General features: G+C 51.6%; 1 protein-coding gene across 1 annotated transcript in view; it reads left to right on the forward strand.

The window, feature by feature from the left end:
- The first annotated feature begins 10393 nt into the window (after positions 1–10393).
- Positions 10394–24684, forward strand: part of TP53BP2 (tumor protein p53 binding protein 2) — a 29522-nt gene continuing 15231 nt past the window's right edge. Inside the window, 5 exon segments of the mRNA XM_053909469.1 lie at positions 10394–10541; positions 15586–15699; positions 18663–18745; positions 22222–22323; positions 24266–24440. Coding sequence (XP_053765444.1) covers positions 10394–10541; positions 15586–15699; positions 18663–18745; positions 22222–22323; positions 24266–24440 — 622 coding nt within the window.

Consider the following 24684-nt stretch of genomic DNA (forward strand, 5'->3'; position numbering starts at 1 on the left):
CACACTTCGTGATGAACGTGGGTCACCTCCGAGGCTCCAGGAGGTGCAGCTCCGCCTGTAGCTGGGGTTGGCCAGAGCGGTCAGGATGGGGGAGCGGCTTCTGAGGGCCCCATTTCTCTTGCTTCCCTGTGGGGAAGGGTGTGATGAAGTCATTTCCGTGTTCTTGAAAATACAGTGTTTTACCAACGTGTCGGGAAAAGATGGTATATTTGGAAGTAAGTTTACTATAGATTGGTTTTTATTCTTATAATTTCCATTAATTTGTGCATCTGCTGAAACGTCAGTGTGTCTCCAGTCACGTTCAGTTTTTTAATTTCTGAATTTACATGTTACCTTCAGTCTCCTCCATCTAGCTTAGTAGTAAATTGTTGTCTCCTGTTTCCACGTGCAAATTTTGTCTCCCTTAGATTTTATATCTTACATAGTGTGAGAAATGAGCCCACCGACCCATTCAAGGGGGGGAAGCGGAGCCTCGGAGCACAGTGAAACGAGGCTTTAACGAAAGTTCTTGCAAGAGCAGGTGTCTGCCGCGGACAGGCACACCCAGGGCTGTTACAGCAGACAGTTTATCCCCGAGCGGGACGCTGCACCTCTGGCTCCTCATTGGCTGATACTGCAGAGGTTACAGCCTTCCCCGGAAGTCGCCTGTGCCCACGGAAGGCGAAAAGTAGTCTGATTGGGACAAGCGTTCATTCCTTGAGGTGACACAGAGACTTCAGTTCTTTGGCCCATGCTCGTTGCAAAGCCTGTGAAAATAAGCCCAGGAAACGGAGGGGAAGAGCCAGGAAGTGAAGTTTCTAGGGGTTTGGGACTCCATTGTGGGGAGGGGGCGGGTGTCACACACATTTCCCATGGGTCGTAAACCTATTGTTTACTGGACAGCACAGCTTTTATTCGGTATTTCCGAAAATTAATCATCTCATTTCTCACAATCCTCTTTGCTAAGTTGATTCCCTTTTCATTTATAGGTTATTTTGGGCACAAGACACAGACATTTGTTTCTTAAGAGGAATCTTACGCCCGAGGGGTTTGCTGTGGTCAGAAGCTCCCACCCAGCATTGTTCTAGAATATGTGTGCTTTGTTTTTTTTTTCCCCCACTCAGGGACCTCAGGGCCTAACCTTTTCCCTCTCTGCCTACTGAACTCCATCTTTTCTGTCATATTCCCCCCTTTGAACATGTGACTCCTAACTGCCATTAGGAATTGGGACAACCCACCTTAACTGCTTCCTGCTAGAAGGGGGGCGGTGACAGGGGTACGGCAGTCAGGGCAGGTTCAGAGGTCGATCCAGAGGTTCAAAATAACGGGAGGGCATCAGGAATGTCTGGGCTAGTAGAATTTTCTTATTTTTCTGGCGTATGCAGTGGCTTCTACAAATGACATGAAAAAAGAATATTAGACCAGCAAGCGTTAATATTCCAAATGCAATGCCTCCTAGGGAGGAGGTCACACCATGGGAAGTAGCCATCCAGAGAGTCCCTGACGTGTGTGGTCAGGTTTTTTTTGTTTTTTTTGTTTTAAATTTAACTAGCTTTTCCTCCCTCTTCCACATTTATTTGGATCTTTTGATATTATTGCTTAGAATAATTAAGCATTTGAACTAGTTTTTGGTTCTCGATCCTCAATCTTCTTTGGCCATCCGGTTTCCATAGGAATAGCTCCACAAGGAGTATTTAACTTTACCTCGAGGAAAGATTGATCTTCGATATTCAGATTACTCTAAGTTCAGGCAGTTGTTTATCCGTCCTGGAGCTAGCAGCACTGTCGTCCCTAATTCAGTCAAGTGTCCCTTTCTAGCAAGGGAGTGGGGCTCTCTGACATTATCAAAAAGAATGTGGAAAAAAAAAATCTCTCCACATGCACCCTGGGGGCAGAGAGAAAAATTTAGTCATACGTTTTCTAGAAACGCCTCTAACTGTTAACGCTGTGTTTGGATGGTTGGCCTGGAGTGGAAAGGAGGACAGAAAAGGCGGCTCCATAGTCAAGAAGGAACTCAATTCCTTCTATTTCCAGAGTTACCCGAGGCTCTGGGTTTCCAGTGGACAGTTGGTTCGGGGGAGCCACCATGATGAGCCCCCCAGGACCCATCCATTCCCTTCAGGGACACGGGTTATCTGAGCTCTGGCAGATTGAGATCCCCGAGGGCATGCAGATCTCCAGTGACTGTCTCCACACAAGGGGCACAGCTTACGGGGTTTCCACTTCTGTTGTCCCCTCTGAGAACATTCTTGTTTCCAGTGCCCTGAATGGCCACGTAAATGGCACTTGGTGCCAGGACCTCGGTCGGGAAGTCTGATCTGACATAGTACGCAAGGTCGCGATGAAGGCCTTAGATTTTTCTTTTTAAGCCTCCTTTCCTGTTCCGGATTCTCCTCTTGATCTCGGTTGTAATAGATCCACTTGTTAGCTCATAAGAGCTCCTCCAGGGTCCCTTCCGGGCCAACAGCCAATTTTTGCAGCTTCCTTCGAATATCTGGGGCTGGTTGAGTGACAGATCTGTCCATTAAAATCATCTCAGCTTCAGGGGGTCTCAGCTAAATATAGCCGTATTTTAACCTTTAACCTTTCCAGGAAGGCTCTCGTCCTGTGTCTGTAAAATAGCGACCGACTTAGCATAATTTAAGGGTTTCACCTCAGACGTCCTTTAATTTCTCCAACATACAAGCTTGGAAATGGTAGTGATACAGTTCCCCAGTGGGATTATCATAGTTCCAAATTAGGATGTTGGGGCAGAACTGCCTGAACCCCAGTAGGGAACTGGGAGTTCTTGAAGGACCTCCAGCCCCGTGGTAATTAAGGAGCTCCTCGTCCCCATATCTCTCAGCAGCTGCCAGAACACCACACTTCCCTGTCTCATTAAGAGTCTGATTCAACAAAAGCATTGTATCTTTCCAGGTCAACTCAGGAACATAACTAATATTCTGAAAAGTCTCTATATACCTATGAGGGTCATCAGAAAACGTACCTATTCTTTTATCTGTCTTAAATCATGCAATGAAGAAGGTACTTTTAATCTTATGGTGGTGCCTCCCTGTGTCCCCCACTTCCTGCACCCTAGCTTCTTGTAGGGGAAACACGCCTGTTACACTACGGGGAGGGCCTGGGTAAGGTGGGCAGCAGGGAGCAAAAGTGCACGGTTTTTAAGTCTGGATATGTAGATTGAGGACCTGAGCAGGGGGAGGTGGAGGTGGAAGTCTTCCCCTCTCCTGTCTCTGGTCTGCTGTGGGTGCAGCAAGGCGCCCTTAGTTCCCTCCTTTCATTGTTGTGAGCCCTTGGAAAGGGTTGCCAGTAGGCCGGGATCGACCTTGTACGTCCCTCGATTTTCTCTAAGGCTCCAAACACACTGAACCTAGGGACTTCTCCCTGTTTCCCTTCACGTTTGCAAAACAGGTCACACTGTAGGATAGCATTATAATTGATAACTTCCCCCTGGCGGCCAGGTTTCTTCCTCCAGTTTGTATCAGGGCCAGGCCTCGGTGCAAAAGAAAAGGAGTCCCTTTTTCTGTAGGGTTTGTGGATCAAAACCATGCCAGGTTTTCAGAATGCATCCTAAAGGGGTATTGGCCTTGGTTGGGGAATTGCCCATCTATATGAAGGAGGAGGAAAAGGTGGCCTTCCTCTCAGTTTCCTATAGCTGGCCAGGAGAGGCCTCATCTTTTGACCCTGTTGGCCAGGAGAAGCCTCATCTCCTGGCCCTGCGTTTTGGCTGTTTGACTGGTAACAGAAAGCCCTACTTTCTGTCAGTCTTGTGCAGAGAGCAGTGGCTCCTACCCAGGCTTGACTCTGCCTCCGAGAGCTGATCTGTCTTCCCCAGTTTCTCCATGCTGTATCCCACCTACAGGACGTTGGGGGTATGGACTGTGACCAAGCAAGACTCCCCTTGGTTGTAGGATGCACTGGTTTTCTTTTGGCCCAACAGTAATTTACATATCGATAGTTGGCTGTTGAGGAGGGGTTAAAAGGGCCAAGGTCTTTAAAAGGGCCAAGGTCTGTTCCCCTGCCTTTTTCAGCAGTGCCCTGGTAAACGTGTTCCAGCCATGTGGATATGCATTTTCGGCATACACTGGGCTAAGTGTAGCAAAATGGCCCCATGAATCCCAGTAGAAGCCCTTTGTCCGTCCCCCATGTCGTTCTAGTATGCTGGAGGAAAGGGATTATGCTCTCTGAGACTGAGGACATGTGGGATCTTCTTTAGTTCCCAAGGACTCTCCCTTGGGATGCCTTTTAACCCACTGGAATCCATTCAGATTGCAAGATCTAAAAACAAAACAAGATGAAACTGATCTTTTTTTGTAATACTGGCCTCAGTTCTCCTTAGGAGATGAGGAAAAATGGCCCATTAACGGGACACTGCATTTTAATACAAATCTCTTCTGTAAGAAGTAGGGCAAGTGGACTGAGGTACCTCGTGTCCAGGCTTTCTGGCCTTCAATCAGGACCCAGAACTGAGGGCCTTTTGCAGACTGTGTTTGCCCAAATGTGCTGGCCAGTAAACTCCTTCCTGATACTGGATGATTGTCTGAAAAGGCCTCCGAATAAACCCAGGTTGTCTCCGGAGGCCTCGCGGTGCTGTGTCTGCGTCCTCCGCTCGGGGTCTGTGGTCCGGTCCCTCTCTGCTTGTCCTCCCAGAGGCTCCAGAGTGCCACATGGGGGGGGGGCTGCGGGGTCAGTTCTCAGCTCTGAGTTCGTTGGGCTTCGTTTGAAACACTCGACTTGGTTGCTGGGCCTCACACTCCTTGGGGTAGTTTCTGTTTCCTTGGTGGCGCCTCAGTCCTTGGCGGAGCGCTTGCCCGCTGTCGGGGGTGGGTGTCTGCAGGTCACGGGGCCAGCTCCAGGCACAGCCCTCGGTGCTCCTCAGTGTCTGGCCCCTCAGGCCTCGTGTCCTCTCGCCCCAGGCAGGTGGTCGCGTGTGTGTGTGTGTGTGTGTGTGTGTGTGTGTGTGTGTGTGTGTGTGTTGCAGCCTCCTTGGCCAGTCCCTGTGTCTGGTAGGCAGCTCCCCTTTGACCCCGATGGTCCGGTCCGTGGGCGCTCCCCTGCCGGCCCCCTCCTCCCCTCCTTGAGGCTCTCCGGGTGCTGAGACCTCACATCCAGGCTCCCGCCCCTGCCCCGCGTTCACATCCCACCCCTGCGCCGTGCCTCCTGGTGAGCACATCTCCTGGCCCAGCCTGCAGATCTGTCCGCGTCTAGCCGTTTTCACCACCCTTGCTGTTCCCTGCCGCTCGGGTCACCGTCCATTGCAGGTGCTGCGTGTCCCCTGTGTCTGTTCACATAGTAGCCAGAATGATTTAAGTGACGTCACTTCGCCTCCCTGTTGGGAATCCTCCGATGACCTCTTGTTAAAAAAGAGAAATGGAGATACAATTTACATACCACCACTCTGAGTGTGCCCTGCAGGGGTTTCTTTCCACCTGTTGTGCAACTGGCACACTAATTCCAGAGCATTTTCGTCACGCCTAGAGAGGCCCTGTAGCTGTCAGTGGTCCCTCACCGCGACCCTGGCCACCACTGGCGCCTCTGCCTCCAGTGGGCTCTCCACTGGAGTCCACATTCCTTGCTCTGGCCTTTGAATGGTGGTTTCCAGTCACGCGCAGACCCTCGGCCCCCTGCCCGGTTCCACGCAGGCGCTGGGGGTGCAGCCCTGCAGCCCGTGGCGGACAGCCCTCTGTCCACACTCTGGCATGAGGACCAGCGGCCTCATTGGTTCCTCTGTCCTTTGCTCTCTCTACGCTGACCCTGCTCTGCCCCGGGTGTGACCCAGCCCTTCCTCCAGGCCCTTGGGCTCCCTTTCCCCTTAGATGGCTGCAGACTGGGACCGCGCAGATGCGTGTGGATTGGAGGATTGTGGTCCTGAGCCCCTCCAGGTTCACTCTGCGTCCTCCTTCCTGCCCTGTGCTCCCAGAGGTGGGGGTCCCTCTCCGCACGGCCCCCTCTGTTTTGAATTTTGTGCTATGTGCTGTGTTCGCTGTTTATTTTATTATTTTTAAAAACTTTTTTATTTTTTAAAATTTACATCCAAATTAGCATATAGTGAAACAGTGATTTCAGGAGTAGATTCCTTAGTGCCCCTTACTCATTTAGCCCATCCCCCCTCCCAAAACCCCTCCAGCAACCCTCAGTTCGTTCTCCATATTTAAGAGTCTCTTCTGTTCTGTTCCCGTTCCTGTTTTTATATTATTTTTGTTTCCCTTCCCTTATGTTCATCTGTTTTCTTTCTTAAAGTCCTCCTATGAGTGAAGTCATATGATTTTTGTCTTTCTCTGACTAATTTCACTTAGCATAATACCCTCCAATTCCATCCCCATAGTTGCAAGTGGCAAGGTTTCATTCTTTTTGATTGTCGAGTAATACTTCATTGTGTGTGTGTATATACACATATATACACACATGTGTATACATATATACATGTATATACACACATGTGTATACCTATGTGCATATATATGTATACATGTATGTGTGTATATACATGTGTATACCACATCTTCTTTATCCATTCATCCATCAATAGACATCTGGGCTTTTTCCATACTTTGGCTATTGTTGATAGTGCTGCTATAAAATGGGGGTGCCTTCAAAACGTGTCCCTTCAAAACAGCATACCTGTATCCTGTGGATAAATGCCTAGTAGTGCAATTGCTGGGTCGTAGGGTAGTTCTCTTTTTAGTTTTTTGAGGAATCTCCATACTGTTTTCCAGAGTGGCTGCACCAGTTTGCATTCCCACCAACAATGCAGAAGAGACCCTCTTTCTCCACATCCTCGCCAACATCTGTTGTTGCCTGAGTTGTTCATGTTAGCCATTCTGACAGGTGTCAGGTGGTATCTCATTGTGGTTTTGATCTGTATTTCCCTGATGGTGAGTAATGTTGAGCATTTTTTCATGTGTCGGTTGGCCATCAGGATGTCTTTGGAGAAGTGTCTATTCATGGCTTTTGCCCATTTCTTCACTGGGTTATTTGTTTTTGGGGTGTTAAGTTTGATAAGTTCTTTATAAATTTTGGATACTAACCCTTTATCTGATATGTCATTTGTAAATATCTTCTCCCATTCTGTCGGTTGCGTTTTAGTTTTGCTGATTGTTTCCTTCGCTGTGCAGAAGCTTTTTATTTTGATGAGGTCCCGGTAGTTCCTTCTTGTTTTTGTTTCCCTTGCCTCTGAGTGTTCGCTGTTTATTAAAGGTGGTTTCCACCTGAGGACTTAGTTTGTTCACTCGATGGCCTGTAAGTACTGAACGAATGGGAAGGATGTTGAAGACGTAAGCTGGCTGGCGTGGTGTACGCTATGGAGGTGACGGCGGATGGACACTCCCTCGTCTCCGTCCGGCATCGTGTCCAGCTGTGCTGTCCGAGGTGGCTCTTCGACATGCAGGACCAGCTCCAGGGTTCATCCGTTCATACGCCACTGCTGGGTGCTTGGTGTGCACCAGGCCCCGTGCAGGGTGCTGAGGGTGCAGCATTGACCGTCAGAATGCCGGCCCGTGTGGAGCTGACCCTCTGGAAGGGAAGATGGAGAGAGCAAAGTTAAGTAAATATAATGTGCGCTACGTTAGTGACTATGCCAAGGAGAGCACAAAGCAGGGAGTATGTGCGCGGGTGCGGGTGGTGTTGGGATTTTCTGGAAGGGTGGCCAGGGAAGGCCTCACTGGGAAAGCAACATTTGAGTGCAGACCTGAGGGGGGCGGAGGGGGGGCAGCTTGGTGGGCTGCAGACGGAAGGGCAGGTGCACAGGCCCCCAGGACCCGGCATGCATGCTGCGTGGGAGGGTCACGGACACGGGGCAATGGGGGGTGCTGGAAAGGTAACGGGGGCAGCTGCTGGTGTGCGCAGGTCACAAGTCAGCTAATCCACACAAATTTCCCACCTGATGCAGCCACAGCCGCAAAGCCCTGCTTCCTCCTCCCGAATTTACTCTGTATCCACAGAGTTGGGGGGTTCACACGCAGCACTACACCCCCCCCCCCCTCATTTTGTCACCAGATCTGGTCCTGTCTACGGAATCTCTCCTTATGCACTGCCCTCATTCAGGCCCTCACTTGGTGCCTGAACTGCTACCTGCGGCTTGCAGGCTGCTGTAGAGAGCTGTCCTGAGCCGTTTGGGTGCCGGAGACTCTTACTTTGAAGGGGAGGACCGAGATTCAGTGATGTGATTTCCCTAAGGCGGTCTAACTAATTATTAACAGAGCTGGGGGTAGAGCCCAGACCTCCTGCCCAGGAGTCTGGAGCAGTGCCACCCGGTTCTCGGCCGAGGACTTCGGGACACCTGCTGTAGTCCGTACCCCAGAGGACCTCTTTGCACGTGGTAGGTAGACGTGGGGTTGGCCTCTGCACTCGCCCCTCACGCCAGGGCTGTGGCTCTTCGGGGTTGGTAACCTGCAACAGCCTCTCGTCATTCTTACTTGTGATCCTGCTTAAAGTAAACAAAGCTGTTGTTTCCCAGATAGTAAAGTTTGGGTGACTGGCGCATAGAGCATTTCCCAGTTTTCCTGGTATTTTCCTGCCGTAGGCCGCAGCCTTAAGGGTAAGGCTGGATCGGAAGAGCAGAGTTGACTGTCATTTTAGTGGCCAGGCGGGTCCTTTCCGTGAGTCCTCTTTGTTTATGAAGAGAAAACAGTGCCTGCTCCGGCTCTCAGGGTTGACGTGAGTCTCTGAGGTCCCACAGGGGGACGCGGGACGGGCCAGGCGCCGGGACCTGTCGCAGCCCCCGGTGTGCCTAGGGCACAGACTGCCCACAGAATGTTCCTGCAGTTTAACGGACACCTTAAGCCCGTTGTTTACGGTAAAAGCGTTCCTGTTTTCGAGGCGCTCAGGTTCAGGGAGAGCATTGGTGTGGGGAACGCTGCCGAGTGCCAGCTCCGTTACTGTCATCTGCCCCGGTGATTCTGTCTAGGCTGCGTGGGTGTGCGTTCACGGGCTGCCTTTCTGGCCGGGTGAGGCCTGGAACCATGTGTCTTTATTAATAGAGCTCGTTGGGGTGTGAAAACCGGATAGAGTTAGCTTGGAAGCTTCTCAGCTCATCCTGGGAGAGGGTGCAGGATTTTTCACGTCGTACGTATTGTTGCAACGGTGCCCACTGTTGGAACGTTTCTGGGTTACCTGCTCGTCCGCTCCGGTCTTCCGGGTTACTTTGCACGTGCACGTGCTCCTGTGCGTTGAGAGCTTGGACTGTCCGAAGGGGGGGACTGTGCCCTGCAGAGGACACGGGCGGGGCGAAGGAGGGGCTGCAGGGTGCCCGGGGAATGCGTCCTGCCGTGCGTGTGCCCTGTCCCGACCCAGCCCTCGTGGCGTCCTGCGCTGCCTTCTTGCAGGGAAACGTGTGCTGCGGCTGTCGCATCCAGCCTGGGGGGCGAGGGGGTGTCCGGGCAGGGGCAGCTGGGTGCTGTGGGCGCCGGGACTGCCCCGTGATCTCGCGTGTCCTTGTGCACGCGGTGTGCGTCCTGCTCCCTCCTGCTGCTGCTGGGTGGCCTTACAGCCCGAGCTTCTCGCGGTGCTTAGTGGTGGTTAATTATGTTTACAGAAGGCGTGCTGGTCCACAGGTTGATGTGCCAACGACTCTGCCTTTCTCTTTGGGGAAGTATTTCCACAGGATGGATGCCCGCAGTTGGGCCCCTTTGAGGTGGTTCTTTATCCTGATGCCTGTCGACTGGCGTGGAGTAGGCACCCCCGGAGTTGAGGGTGCCAGGGTCGCTTGCCTACGTGGCTGGGCTGGGAACGGACGACATTTTGGGGGGTAATCGAATGGGTGTGAGAGTTTGCACTCTTTGCTCTATCAGTGTTAAGATACAGCGTCTGCTCTTAGAAGGAGAGGCTTTGCTAACGGGGTTAGATTCCAGCCTCTGCTGCCCGAGTGTTTACGAGGTCAGCCAAGTGTTACCCTAAGAGTCGTTCTGCTCGTACCTCGTCGATGGAGACTTCGGGCTGTAACATAGGCATTTGATTTGATTAAAACGTTTTCGCCCCAAAACCACAATGGTTTGAGTAGGTGATACACGCGTGTGGTGTAAATACTAGATTTCCCTCCGTGTTCTGCCTCCTGCTTCCCTTCCCCACCTCTAGAGCGACATGTGTCACGTTCTAGGTCTCCCTCCAAAGAGCCTGCGCACGTCTGGTGGCCCGGCCGCTCTCGGGATTGGTGGGCAGCTCTGTTTCCAGGACGGGTGGGGCACACACCACGAACCCGTGTGAGTCTATGATAAACAGATGACAGACAGCGTCACAGAAAGACTCGGTTTGGCCTTTTGTGTGAGCCGGTTTGACCGAACGCCAGGGACCCCAGGGGCTCTGCAGGCTGTGTGCCGCGGGGGGCGTGGGGGGGGGATGGCTGCCAGCACATACGCATTTGGACGGGGACTCTGGGGACAGGAATGGACGCTGACAGCTGCTGTCTCTCTCTCGGCAGATGTTCCTCACCGTGTTCCTCAGCGACAACGAGCAGCACTTCACCGAGGTCCCCGTGACCCCCGAAACCACGTGCCGAGATGTGGTGGATCTGTGCAAAGAACCCGGCGAGAGCGAGTGCCACCTGGCTGAAGTGCGCTGCGGCTCTGGTACGAGGCGGGCACCCTGCGCGCCCCTTAGGCCGCGTTGTGTGGTTCCTGGATTGTAGACGTGGCGGCACACGTGCGTCGGGAGCGCGTCCATCCAGCTGTGGTGGGACACACAAAGCCTTTCTGCTCTTTCTTTCCCTGCGATACACTGAAGCCGCCATGGTGTGCGCGGTCAGAGGACAGGCAGGTGATGCACCGGTGGAAGCTTCCGGTAAACCATACGGTGCTCACGAGGTGCTTTCTGGGTGCTTGGAGTTGACTGAGTTAGAGATGTGAGGCGTCCCGAGTGTGTCGCCCTCTGCACGTGTTTGCAGGTTTTTAGGGAAGGCGGTCGGTGTGGCGTCACCGTGGTTGGGGGGGGCGGGGATTGAAGTCTTGGGTACTGTTTTAAGCTTTGAGATCAATCCCTCACTCTAGTTCTTTGTATCTTTGTAGCTCTGAAGCGGGACAGCCTGCTCTTCTTGCCCCTGAGGAGTTTGTAGATGGAGTAATTTTCCGTCATTTGTGCCTCAGTCCTGTGCAGCCTGCATGAGCGCCCCCTGCCCCCCGGCCTCCTCCAGGGCTGCCCGGTGTCCCGGCGCCGGCCGCACACCGTGGGGACTGGGTCCACGCCGTTCCCGATGCTCCGGTGGCCCAGGCAAGACCTCCTGGTCACCTTTGGTCCACTCGCTTACGGGTGGGCGTCCTAGAGGTCTCGTGCCCTCTCCCTGGGTCACTTCCTCCCTTCCCCCCGCAGGGGAGCTAGAGTAGACCATTTGCTAGAGGGGCCCGAATGGTAGTCTGACTTTCCTCTTCTCAGTGACTTGCTTTCTGCTTGGAATCAGATCCACACTCTGATCTTGGACTGTGGCTGCCGGATACTGGCTCCTCCCCGTCCTCCTGCAGCTCTCTGGTGTTCCTGAATGATCCCCGCTCCTTCCCTCCTTAGGGCCACAGGCGCCGGCTCCTTTACTGCCTGTGTCGCTCTCCCTCCAGGTTTTGCCGCCTGGACTTCAGCTGAAATGTTACCTCCTGCTGAAGTAGCTGTGATGTCACCCTGATCTGCCCCTCTGCTAAGACACGTCACGCTGGTTCTTGAGCGTTCATGTCTCTTGCCGCTTTAATCCCCGTGGCCCCACACAAGTGCACTTGAACGTCGCTCCCTGAGAGGAGAGGCCTTGCGTGTCCCTGTCATTGGTGTGCCCGGCTCAGGGGAGGGCCTGGGGTCTGGCGGTGCTCAGTGAGCACTTCCTGAGTGAATCCACGCACTGCTGGATGCTTCTGGCAGCCTCCTTGCATCAGAAGTGACCTTGTTTATGGTTTACTAGGGGTTATCGGAAGCACCCATTTTGCGCCCCTCACCTTCTCTCCAGACCCGCCTGCCCTTCCTCCCTTTTCCTAGAGGAAGAGGCATCCCTCTCTTTGTCGAGGCTCAGTGTCTCCTGGAAACTCTGATTCTACCTGTTCTTTCTTCTCTCGTGTCTTGCTCACTTGAGTTCCCTTTACTATGTGATGATGATGTTTAGAAGATTTTCTGTCTTCTAACTTATGTTTTAGTTTTTTAAAGTTATTTGGAGAAAGATAGAGCAGGTGGGGGAGGGGCAGAAAGGAGGAGACGAGTCCCAAGCAGGCTTCACACTGTCAGCGCAGAGCCTGACGTGGGGCTCGAATTCACAAACCTCGAGATCATGACCTGAGCCAAGATCAGTCAGAGGCTGAACCACCCAGGAGCGCTCTTCTAGTTTTTAAAATAAATGACAGCACCTGAACGTATTCTTTTTTGTAAAAGAGGAAATAATATAGAATAGAAGCGCGTCCCTACTCTCATCCCTCAGTTCTCCACGTAATTGCTCCTTTTTAAAAATTATTACTATTTTTAATGTTTTATTTTACTTTTTGAGAGAGCGTGAGCTAGCGGGGGTGGTGCAGAGAGAGAGAGGGAGACACAGAATCCGAAGCAGCTCCAGGCTCCGCTCTGTCAGTGTAGAGCCCGAGGTGGGGCTCGAGCCCATGAGCTGAGAGGTCGTGAGCTGAGATCCAGAGTAAATGCTGGGCCACCCGGCACCCCCCTGGGTTTCCATTTTCAGAGAATTGTTTCCCTGTAGCCATTGCTCAGGTTTCCCTTGGCTTTTTTGCCTCTTGATCTGTAGGTGGTAAAACCAAAACCAACTACTCTGCAGCCCGGGTCTCTCTGTGTGATTTACAAGGCTTCTTCTTTACTTCGAGGCTGTGAACCCGCTCTCCTGGTCCGTAAAGCTGGTTTTAGTGGTTTCTGTCCTTCCTCCATCAGTCTGTGACTCGTGAGAGTTAGGGGGCCGGTTCTTGTCTCCAGACAGAGAGTGAGTTGTTCTGAGTGCCCCTCCGATCGGTGCTCTCTTCCTTCCCGATGTGAGCCGTCTCTGTGTCCGTGGTAGCTCTCGTGCCAGGTTCATTCCTGCCAGCTTCCGTCAGTCACTTGTGTCTTTTGTTCACAATAGAACCAAACTGTTCTAATTACTGTGTGGTTTTAGTGTGTGTTAGGGATTGGTAAGCCAGGTGTGCATTTCATTGTTCTGCTTTTTTTGTTTTTTCGAATATTTGTTTATTTCTGAGAGAGCAAATATGTGTAGGCGTGAGAGAGGGGCAGAGAGAGAGACAGAATCCCAGGCAGGCTCTGCACTGTCACGGGGCTCAAACTCACGAACTGTGAGATCATGGCCTGTGCCGAAATCAAGAGTCAGAGGCTTGACCGACTGAGCCTACCCCCCACCCCACCCCCAGGCACCCCTGTTTTTTCAAAGAATACCTGAGCTGTTCTATATATTTTTTTTCAGATACAATGTAGAAGGACCTTAAAAGGTTCCGGGAAAAATCCTATTGGGATTTGGATGGGTTATAGTGAATTCGTAATTCATTAGAGGGTTGCTGGTGTGGTGCTCTGGTTAGGAGCAAGATCTTGGGTATCAAGTCCTGTCTCTGCCCTTTACTAGCCTTCTAACCTCACCGTCCTCCCCGGAATCCCTCCCTGGAATCCATGGCAGGCCCCGCTCACCTGGGGCAGGGGGTGTGGGCAGGGGGTCTGCAGAACCCGAAGCGTGCTCCTGCACTTGCGGTCAGTCCTCCCGGCCAGCGGGACCCCGGCTCCCAGACCTGCTGAGCAGTCCCCCCATGGGGACTGGGGTTTCTTCACTTTCTTGACTTGTGTCTTGGCTCCTGGAGCCTGGGGGTTTCACCTCATTTTTCTGAAAGCGCGCGCGCGTGTGTGTGCGCGCATGCATGCGTGCCTATGTTGGGTGAGGAGGTAGAAGGTCTGCTCAGAAGTGCTTTTGGGCGTGTCTTTCTTGTCAGGGGTGTTCCTTTTGGGGGGGGTCTTAGAATTTCTGTGGCTTGTAGAAGAGACGGGACCTCTGAACTCCACGTGTTGTTTTACCGTGACTGGAAGCACAACGGTGCTTTGTTGGAGCTGACGGGACTGAGTTCAGGGTCAGTCCACAAAACGGGCTGCCTGTTCTCCGCCCTGTGGTCGCTGCAGGTGCTGGCGTCGTGGTCTCGGTTACCGGCAGGCGCGCCGAGTTCTTGCCGGCCGCTTCAACGTCCTCACGTTGAGTAAGTAGCACACTGACGTCACTGGAGCTGCTCCGATTGGGAGCAGTTGTGTCCGCGAGCAGTAGGTTTGGTGTTTATATCCAGATCCTGGAGATGACAAGGTATTTTGAGGGGAGCTTACAACCATGGTTTCTCCTGAATTTCGCGTTTATTAGAGTGTTTAGCTGTGTCCTTTTGTCTCTAGAAAAGTTTGACAGCTGTCATTCTCACCGGAAGAGGGGCCGAATAGACATGCAGCGAACGATGTGGGGGGTTGGGGTACCGGCCCCCCGGGGCACAGTCGAAAACCCGCATGTGACTTTCAGCTACCCCCAAACTGCTTCCGGCCTGCTGTCGCCCGGGAAGTCCGGTAGCCCATGTTGTGTGTGTCGTGTGTATTACACACTGTTCTTCAGTCAAGGAAGCTAGAGAGAAGATGCTAGTAAGGAAATCATAAGGAACGTGGAGCGCCTGGCAGTAAGTTAAGTGCTCAGTCAGTTAAGTGTCGTCTTCGGCTCAGGTCATGATCTCCCGGTTCCTGAGTTCGAGCCCCCGCATCAGGCTCTGCACTGACCGTGCAGACCCTGCTCGGGATTCTGTTTCTCCCTCTCTCTGCCCTCCTTGGCTCACATTCTCTATCTCTCTCTCAAAGTAAAGAAACAGTAAAAAACAAAAAACCATAAGGAATATTTACAGGACTGCCCTGTATTTATCAAAAAAATTCCCGCATAAGTGGACGTGGGCAGGTCATAGCTGTTACTCAAGGGTCTATTGTGTTTTCAGTGCAGTAAGCAGCCTTTTGTTAGGAAACGGGTATGTCTGATTTTTTTTTTTTTAACATAGTTTATAGAATTATAACTTAAAAATAGCCTAATAGGAAGACTAGGCTGTTTGGAAAGTTATTTTTAATTTCTTGTTTGTGTGCTTAGAGAGCCCTAGAACATCCGAGTTAGAAAGGACCTCAGAGACCATCCTGTGTCACAGTTGACAGACTTCAGAAATCCCTCAAGGTCACCGGCGGCTAGTCCATCAGGCACTGAGCTAGAGTCCCGTGCTGCTGGCGGCCGGCCCTGACCGGTTCGTCTTTCCTGTGCCCCCCGGTTGGACACGGACTGTGTGGAGCATCTGTGACACTGTATTTCTAAGGGCTCTTTTATTTTACTTTTTAAAAATTTTTTTGAAGTTTATTCATTTTTGAGGGGGGGGGGGGGGTGAGGGACAGAGAGAGAGGGAGACACAGGATCCGAAGCAACTCCAGGCTCCGAGCCATTAGCACAGAGCCCGACGTGGGGCTCGAATTCACAAACCACAAGATCGTGACCTGAACCCAAGTCTGACACTTAACCGACTGAGCCACCCAGGTGCCCCATCTAAGGGCTCTTTTAATGGGAAAAAAGTTATCTAAGACGCTAAGTGTTCCCATCAGCAGAATCTGCACGAAGGATGGGAGCAAATGCCCTTCGTTGGACCTGCAGGTCACATGATGTGTTTGTTTCCATAGAGCGTCCGGTTGCTGATAACGAGCGCATGTTTGAGGCTCTGCAGCGGTCTGGAAGTCAGAGGAACGAAGTTCGTTTCTTCCTTCGTCACGAACGGCCCCCCGGCAGGGACACAGGTGGGTAGCTTCATGTGAATCTGAACAGGGCTGTGGACTTTGCTTGCTTTGGAGGGGGTGGGGGGGTGTCGGGAGCCTGGTGACTTGAGTGAGGGTGCAGGAGAGGGAGGGAGTGGAGGCCTGAGGACGGCCCAGCTGCCAAGACCTGACCGCCAGGGAGCCAAGGGTGTGGTTTGCTTTGATTTGTGGTGTTTGAAGAGGGGAGAATCGGGTGGAAAGGAGTCCCTAGAGCAGGAGGTGGAAATTTGGGGGCGGCGATGTGTGCTGGCGGGTCCCCGAGGAGCGGCGCCCTCAGCCCGAGAGACCTTCTCCTGGGTGCAGAGGGAGAGAGGACAGATGCGGTTGGCGGTGGTGTGGGGTTTGGAGGAAGGGCTTCTGGTCGTCTTCTCTGAGGTTGGGGGGGGGGGGCACAGAGGCCCACGTGAGCCGTCACAGGGAACACAAGAGCGTCAGCTAGGGACTCGGGACACCGCGGATCCCAGACCCTGGGCTTTCCTTCTAGCCGGGCTCTGCAGTCTGGATGTTGGAAGAAGACGGTTAGATTGCCCCAGAGTTGGGGTTTTGCCGGCCCAATTGGGAGGAGGACACAGACGGCGTCTGAGCTGGTGGGAAGGGGTGGAGGGGAGCTGCAGGGAGAGGCTAGGCAGGGGAGGAGACTGCGGTCCCGGGTTCCTGAACAGGTGCAGTGACGGGAAGTTAGGGTCCGAACCCAGACCGTCTAAATTCAAGATCCCAGAGGGAGAGCACTTGTAGGGGATTTGGGCCAGGAGATGAGCCAGGGTTAGGGGCTGAGAGGCGGGCTTTGGACGGAGGCTGTGGGGGTCAGGTGGTCACAGCTGTGGGGATGAGGGTTCTCACCGGGGCGTGCAGATGAGGTAAGGAGGGAGAAGACGCCAGTGGAGGGACGCCGGGCCGACCATGGCTGGACCCTGAGGGTGGAGCCGTCCTGGGGACCCTGAGGGGCTCTGTTCCTGGGGGAAGCCCCCCGATAAGTGGGAGTACTAAGTATTTCTAAAAGTGTGAGAACCTTTAAAATGGGAACTTGAGGGTTTGTGATCTCAGGACATTACTCTCGTGAGTAGGAATGTAGGAAACAGGTGTTCGCTATCATGTAACATAACATCTCAAGTTTACTGCCTTAATCCAAGCGCCCGCGTGGTGCCCAGCCATTAGAAATGCTTACGTGTGGCGTGTGACGTAGTGTGGCCTCATCCCCACCGCAGGAGAGTGCGGGCACGCAGGTGACCTGCCCTGCCCGAGGCCACACGTCCGGGGCGGAGCCGGGAGCACAGCCGAGACCCCTCAGCCAGGCTGGCCATATGCTCTCCATCCTCACTGCTGTCTGTTGGTGTCCTTTAAACCCTCACTTATTTTGTTCCCGAGCCGCCTTTCTTGTAGTTGTAAATTGGCGTCTGCAATCGCATTTTTGTTTTGTTCTTTACTTACGTTATCGCACACATCCTCTGGTAATAAGTTGAATTTTACCTTTTCACCCAACAGTTCCATGTCTTCTGGGTAGGTCGTGGGTAAATTATTAAATAGGAGTGCAGTACACAGCCTCAGTGTGTCTGTAAGGTGAGAAGCCCAGTCCAAAGATCGAGGAGCCGTTCACATTGTCGCACACACCAGGGCCCCGCAGCGTTCGAACCGGGCCGCGGTCGCATCCGCCAGCGAGGTGTGAGCCTGGGTTAGGGGACGCCCGCCCTCTTCCCTGTGCCCTTGGCCCAGGACCTGGGCCTCTGACTCTGATTGAGTCCTGAACATGCTAACGAGACACTGGTTGCATGCCCTCTCGTTGAGGTGGTGAAGAAAGCAATTACTCTTAAGTGGCAGGTTTTTTTTCTTGTGGAAATATTGTGACCGATGACTTGAGCCGCGTTGTCAGAACTGAACAGTGTTTTAAAAATAAAGCTAGTGCGTTCGCGTTAGGTGTCCGCGTGATACCTGGCTCTGAGGACAGACGTTTACTTATGGGCGTGGGAATCTGTGCTGAGCTTCAAGTAGGTATAATAGACATTTAATTGAAAAGAAATTTTAATTTAAAATTTCTTGGGAGATCTGTGTTTTCTAATATACGGGAAGTACAGATATAGGCTTAATTTTCTATATTTAAAAAGCTGTTGAGGGGCGCCTGGGTGGCTCAGTCGGTTAAGCGGCCGACTTCGGCTCAGGTCATGATCTTGCGGTCCGTGAGTTCGAGCCCCGCGTCGGGCTCTGTGTTGACAGCTCAGAGCCTGGAGCCTGTTTCGGATTCTGTGTCTCCCTCTCTCTGACCCTCCCCCGTTCATGCTCTGTCTCTCTCTGTCTCAAAAATAAATAAACGTTAAAAAAAAAAAATTTAAAAAGCTGTTGATATTTCAAATTACAAATTTCTTACACTGTATCAGTTTAAATTTTTTTTTTTAATTTTTATTTTGCAAGAGAGACTGAGCACCAGCGGGGGACGGTCAGAGAGAGAGGGAGACACAGAATCCAAAGCAGGCTTCAGGCCCCAGAACAATTCTTTTTAGCCAGTAAAGCAGAATATACAGTGTTCTCTAGTTAGTATTTTCCCAAGTTAAGAAAATGGAAATTTTTTTACTGAAATAAATGGGGAAGTACTTCCTAGTACTTATGAACTACCATAAAATGTCCCCAGTAAACCAAAAATATTCAAGACGTCTCTTAACTCTGTTTTCAGTTGCTTCTTTTCAGTGGAAGTTACAAACACACCTGATGAGCACGGGGATGGATGGATTTAATTTTCACTTATTTCTTTCGGTGAAAGTTCTTGATCTCACAACCGACTAGCTAAGTGGAGAGCCAGGAGCAGCATTGTGAACAAATGACGGGAGGTGTTTTGTTTACGGCGTCCTTTCTGCTTCTGGTATCCGGGAGCGATAGTGACAACCCCAAGGTGACCTGCTCCTTATGGCACCTGTCCGTTCTAGTGTTAATGCCTGGCTTTTGAATTTTGTGCTTAGTGAGTGGACCAAGGTCTCAGGATCCAAGTTTAAGAAGAAATGGTGTAAAAGTTCCTGGTGAACATCGAAGGAAGGAGAATGGCGTAAGTGATCGTTTTTTTGTTTTTATCCGTGCTGCACGCGTGCCAGTGATCTGCTGTTTTGACCTTCAACTCGCATTCATTATTATTTTGTTCTCCAATGGGTTACGAAGGAAGGCCCTCTTCTGTAAAGGTTATTGTAAATTCATTTCATACAAAGGATTGATTTTAATGATCTCGGCATGGGTGACTGTCGAGAGCAGTTTTAGATGCTGGAAATGCCTCACATTCAGAACAAAACAAATGTTGAGCAAGTCATGAGTATCTTTGGGGGCACCTGGTAGACATTTTCTTTTCAGAGCTCAGAATTTGTAATACGGTTAGGGATTCGCCTCTTTATCTTTCCCCAGTCTATGGTAAATTTATGTGAGAATCCAGACCATTTGCTCCTCTTTCCCCAAATTCTCCTTGTTTCTCTTAGATCTTACACTTCTCTTACGGGGCTGGAAGGCTCACGTAAAGATGACGAAAAACAGTCTCAGCCGTTAACAGGATTTGAGTGCATCTTGACACAGCGTATCTTCCCCCCTCACTGGGTTCTTCTTGAACAGCTTTATCGAACTATAGTTGACCCACATACAGTAAATTGCACAAATTTCGAGTGCACAGTTCGGTAAGTTTTGACACGCGTACACACCTGTGAAACCGTCACCACAGTCAAGATAGTGACAGTGTCCGTCACGCTGGGTTTCCTCATGTCCTTCTGTAACCTTCCCTTCCTGCCTCCCTCCCCGTCCTCAAGGACCCCGTGTCTGCTTTCTGTCGCTGCAGATCACTTGTGTTTTCCAGAATTTTATGTGGATGGAATCCTCCAGTATATAGTCTTTTTGTCTGAATGTGCTCAGCATAGCTGTTTTCATCCCTTCCGTCCTGGAGGTCAGTGGTTGGTTCCTTTTCACCGCTGGGACGCACTCCACCCGCACAACATGCTGATCCACCTGTAGACGGACGTTGGGCTTCTTGCCGGTTCTGGTTGGTCTGTATCCAGCCGTCATATTTGGGTCCTAGTCTGTGTACGGGCACGTCCTTTTAGTTCTCTTCGGCTACTAGGAGTGGGGTGCTGGGTCACACGGCAGGGGCGTGTTCACTTTTTAAGAAGCGGCCAGACTGGTTGCCAAGGTGATTGTTTTATTTTCCGTTCCCATCCGAGAGTTCCGGTTGTGCTGTGTCCTCGCCCGCATCTGGTGTGGTCAGTCCTGGTAATTGTCGCTGGCTGGGGCCTCGCGGTCCCCCGAGGCTTCACCTTGTGTTTCTCTGACAGCTTGTGGTGCACACGCTTATTTGCCACCCGTGTGTCTTATTTGGTGACGTATTTGTTCGCCTCTTTTGTTTATACTTTTCCTTGTTGGTTTGTTTGCTTTCTTAGTACTGAGTTCGAGAACTCTGTTCTGGATCCGAGTCTTTTATGAGGTATATGCTTTGCAAATATTCTCCCTGGTCTGTGACGTGTTCCTAATTTAATAAAGGATAGTTGCTCAATTGAGAAGTTTTGTCTTGTTCTTTTACATTTAATTTTATGACCCACTTTGAACACTTGGCTGTGGTACGAGGACTTGAGCTCGTGCTGTTGTGTACGCGGACGTCCAGGTGACCAAGCTGGATGCCTGTTGGAAGGGCCATGCTTTCTCGCTCCAGGGCCTTGCACCTTCGTCTCGAGGCCGTTGCCCCGTACACGTGGGCATCTGTCCGTGCTCTCCGTTCCTCTGTCTTGACCATGCTGTGTCGGTCACCAGAGCATGGGGAAGTCTTCCGGTCAGGCCGTGTGACTTTTCTAAATTTATTCCTTTTCAGGTTGTTGTGGCTGTTCCAGATCCTGTGCCCTCCCTTATGGGAGTTTGGAATCTCCTTGTTCATTCACACACACACACACACACACACACACACACACACACACAAGCCTACTGGAAGATGCCTGCATGGCTTAGTTGACTGGGTGTCTGACTCCTGATTTGGCTCAGGTCATGATCCCAGGCTAGTGGGATTGAGCCCCACGTCGGGCTCTGCACTGAGCATGAAGCCCGCTTAGTATTCTCTCTCGCTCTTGCTCTCTCACCCCCCCCACCCCTCTTCCCCACTCGTGCGCTCTCTCTTTCTCTAAAATAAAAAATAACCTTTAATCCCTTTTTAAGAATTAAAAAAAGCCTGCTGGGAGTTCACTTTGCCGAGCGTACAGGTCAGTTCGGGAAGCGTGGTCATCTTGCGGGCGTGAGCTTCTGATTCACGAGCATGTCACTTAGCCCAGCTTCATTCAGGCCTTTCTCTCAGCAGTTTGTGAGTTTTCAGGGTGCAGGTCTTGTGCATCGTGTTAAATTTATTCCTAAGTACTTCATGGTTTCTGTGCTACTGGAAATGGTCTTTAAAGATGCTTTTCTAGGGTACCTGGGTGGCGTCTGTTAAGCATCCGACTCTTTGTTTGGGTTCAGGTCGTGATCTCACGGTTTGCGAGATTGAGGCCTGAGTTTGGATTCTCTCTCCCTCTCTGCCCCTCCCCATGCACGCGCTTGTGCACATGTGCCTTCTTTCTCAAAATAAGTAAACATGAAATTTTTCCTCAATTTCTGGTTGTCAGTATATAGAAATACAGTTGATTTTTGCCTCCCGATCGTTTATCCTGCAATGTTGCAAACACCTCACTAGTTCTGGCGGCTCTTTTGTAGACTCTGTAGCATTTTCCTCACGATCACGTTTTCTGTGAGTCAAGACAGTTTACTTTCTTCCTTTCCAAACTGGATACAACTTCCGGGCTTTTCTTTTCTGTTACCGTGGCTTGGAACTTCTAGGAGCGTGTTGAGTAGATGCTTTGAGAGTAGACATCTTGTTTGTCCCTCATAACTCAGTGTATCTTGAATATTTTTGATGCTAGTGTCATATTTAAAAAAACCTTTTTTTAAGTTTATTTATTTTGAGAGAGAGAGGGAGCATGGAAGGCAGGAGAGAGGGAAAGAGGGAATCCCAAGCAGACTCACACTCTGACAGCGTGGAGTCCGATGTGGGGCTCAAACTCCCGAACCATGAGATCATGACCTGAGCAGAAATCACATCACTTAACTGACTGAGCCACCCGGGCGCGCCTCGCTAGTGTCGTGTTTTTAAAGGTCATTGTGATGACTGTGTTCTAGGTCAGCCGCTGGTGCCCCAGCGTCATGTTTAGTGTGATCAAATGTTATTTTTCTAGTATAAATTAACTACAGAACAAGGTGATTCTAAGTAGTTCCATTTCGGCCACTGACTACTGAAACTGTTTACTTTTACATTTATAACTTGAAGAGCGCTGGTCTATTGATACATTTTATGTCTAAACATAATAAGACGTATCCCCTGTGGGGATGTTAACATGAAACTTAATGGTCTCGTTAATATTATGGGAGAAGAACGGCTGATTTTGGCGTGATGGGTTCAGGTGCGGCTTAAGCAGACCTTGGTGCAGGGTGTCTGTGATCATTTCGTGGTAGCCGGAGCGCTTGTGGTTTCGTTTGCAGGCTGGCAGCCCCGGGATGGATCTGACTCTGGCCGAGCTTCAGGAGATGGCGTCCCGCCAGCAGCAGCAGATTGAGGCCCAGCAGCAGATGCTGGCCACTAAGGTAACGTCTCGTTGGAGGACGGGCGGGCCCGCCGTTGATGCGTGAGTGAGGCCGCTCACGCTGTGCGCCGTCGCCTCCCAGACACACGAGGAGACTGCAGCCCACGAGGTTCCTGCTTCCCGGCGCCTGCTTCTCTTTGCTGCAGCATTTTCTGGAAAGCCTTAGATCATCCCCCGTGTTCAGGATCGCTGGACCCCCGATCCTGAGCAAAATTATCCCTGTCGTGTATCGGTAACAGAGGAAGAGCATAAGGAATGCTTCCACTTGGCTGGTGGGAACCGCTCTGGACTGGCCTTGTCCTGATTGGTTGCTAAAGCGAGAGGGACTTTACAGTCAAGTCCTGCTAACTCTGTCCCCTTCTGCGTCATGACACTGATAACCGGCTGTTTGCCCTCTCCTGAGACATCCTGCCCCCACAGACTAATGCTCATCCTGGCCTCGAACAGGTGAAAAAACATAAGAAGCCTCCATTACCTTCCAGACCAGTCTCCCTGTTGCCTCTCCTGCCGGCCACAGGTTTCTGGTCTAAGTCCTCAGACTTCCTCCAGAGAGGCTGGGAGTCGGTATCTTGGGGTTTGCAGGCTAACGGTCTCAGCTCTATGGTTGTAGCACTAAAATGGCCGTGGACACAAATGAATGGATGGCTGTGTCCCCCAAAAACTGGACTTCTAAAAACAGCAGGCTGGATTTCACCTGCCGTCCCTGGTCTGAACACTCAGTGTCTGCACCTGACCAGTTTTTTAGTGACTGTAAGTTCACTGGAGCTAGGGTACCAGTGGTGGTCTGGCGTGTGAGGTCCCCAGCGACACGCCCTGTGGCCCTCCTTGTCATAGTGCCAGGGCTCCCATGTATCCGTTTCTGTCTCTGATGCCAGGCACCAGCACCTTCAAAATCAGGTGTAGCATTGCTTCTCAAACTTCAGCCTGCATATGAATCACCTAGGGGTCTTGCTAGAAATGCATGTTCTGGGGGCGCCTGGGTGGCTCTGTCAGTTAAGTGTCTGACTCTTGATTTTGTCTCAGGTCATGATCTCACGGTTCGTGGGATCGAGTCCCATGTCGGGCTGTGCTCTGACAGAGTGGAACCTGCTTGGGATCTTCTCCCTCTCTCCTTGCCCCTCTTCTGCTCATGCGCTCTCTCGCTCTCAAAATAAACATTTAAAAAAATGCATGTTCTGGGGCACCTGGTTGGCTCAGTTGATTAAGCGTCCGACTCCTGATTTCAGCTCAGGTCATGATCTCACAGTTCGTGAGATCAAGCTTTGCGTCAGGCTCTGTGCTGATAGATAAAAATAAGGTTGAGTAATAGAACAAATCTTTAATCTTGGGGACTTATTTCGAAACTATTTTGTGTTACTTCTGTTTCAGGCATATTAACTTGAGGTTACTCTTGATGATAAGTTGTGTGACTCTGTTACTCGATTTTAGTTAAAAATTTTAGTATGATAGAATGTTACGCTCTGGTTTTTTAGAGCGTTAAGTGGTTCTTCACCTCTTTCCTAAGTGTGTGTTGAGCGTGCGCTAGCTGTGCAAGGTGCTGTGTGAAGAGAGTCACATTTCACGGTTCGCTCCTTGCCGGTCGCCCCACTTTAGAGCTGAGGAAGGCGGTGAGGTTATGCGGTTTGCCCAGTCTTAGAGCCAGTAAGTGGCAGCACGCGGGGTTGGGAGTCCAAATCTGGCTCCAAAGCCGCCTTTGTAGCGAGCGCGTCTCTGTGTGAGCTTCTCCTAAACTTGTAGCCACGGCCCATGAGAACCAGTTCCGGATCGCTGTTCGCTCGCGGCATGAGAACCACGGGGAATAAATGTGCTCGTTCCTGGGTCTTGTCCCCATGAGAATGGAGGGCTGGGGCCAGGAGCGGGTGCCTCGCGGGCTGGCCCGGGTTCGTTCCGGGCTGTGGCGCACCTGCTGGGAAGGGCGCGCTGACCGTGGCCTGTGTCTTCAGGAACAGCGCTTGAAGTTTTTGAAGCAGCAGGATGAGCGCCAGCAGCAGCAGGCTGCGGAGCAGGAGAAGCTGAAGAGGCTGAAGGAGATCGCGGAGAGCCAGGAGGCGAAGCTGAAGAAAGTGAGGGCGCTCAGGGGCCACGTGGAGCAGAAGAGGCTGAAGAACGGCCGGCTTGGTGAGCGGAGCCCGGGGGCGGCCGGTGTGGGTGCGGGGGCAGGGCGGGGGCTGGCGACAGGCGTTGCCAGGGGTGAGAGTGGGACGGGACTGTGTGCGCAGGGACCTCAGAGTTGTTGGAAAGCAGAATTCCCTGCAGCTTGGACACCCGTGAATAGGAGTTAGCTGCTGGGCACTTTCGACGAGGTTCCTGACTCACCTTTGGAAAACGTCCTAGTGGTTTATTTGGGTTTTTTCCCCTCTAA

The sequence above is a fragment of the Panthera pardus genome, unplaced genomic scaffold (assembly GCF_024362965.1).
Source record: "Panthera pardus isolate Hobbes unplaced genomic scaffold, ASM2436296v1 HiC_scaffold_21, whole genome shotgun sequence".
In the NCBI taxonomy this organism is placed as follows: Eukaryota; Metazoa; Chordata; class Mammalia; order Carnivora; family Felidae; genus Panthera; species Panthera pardus.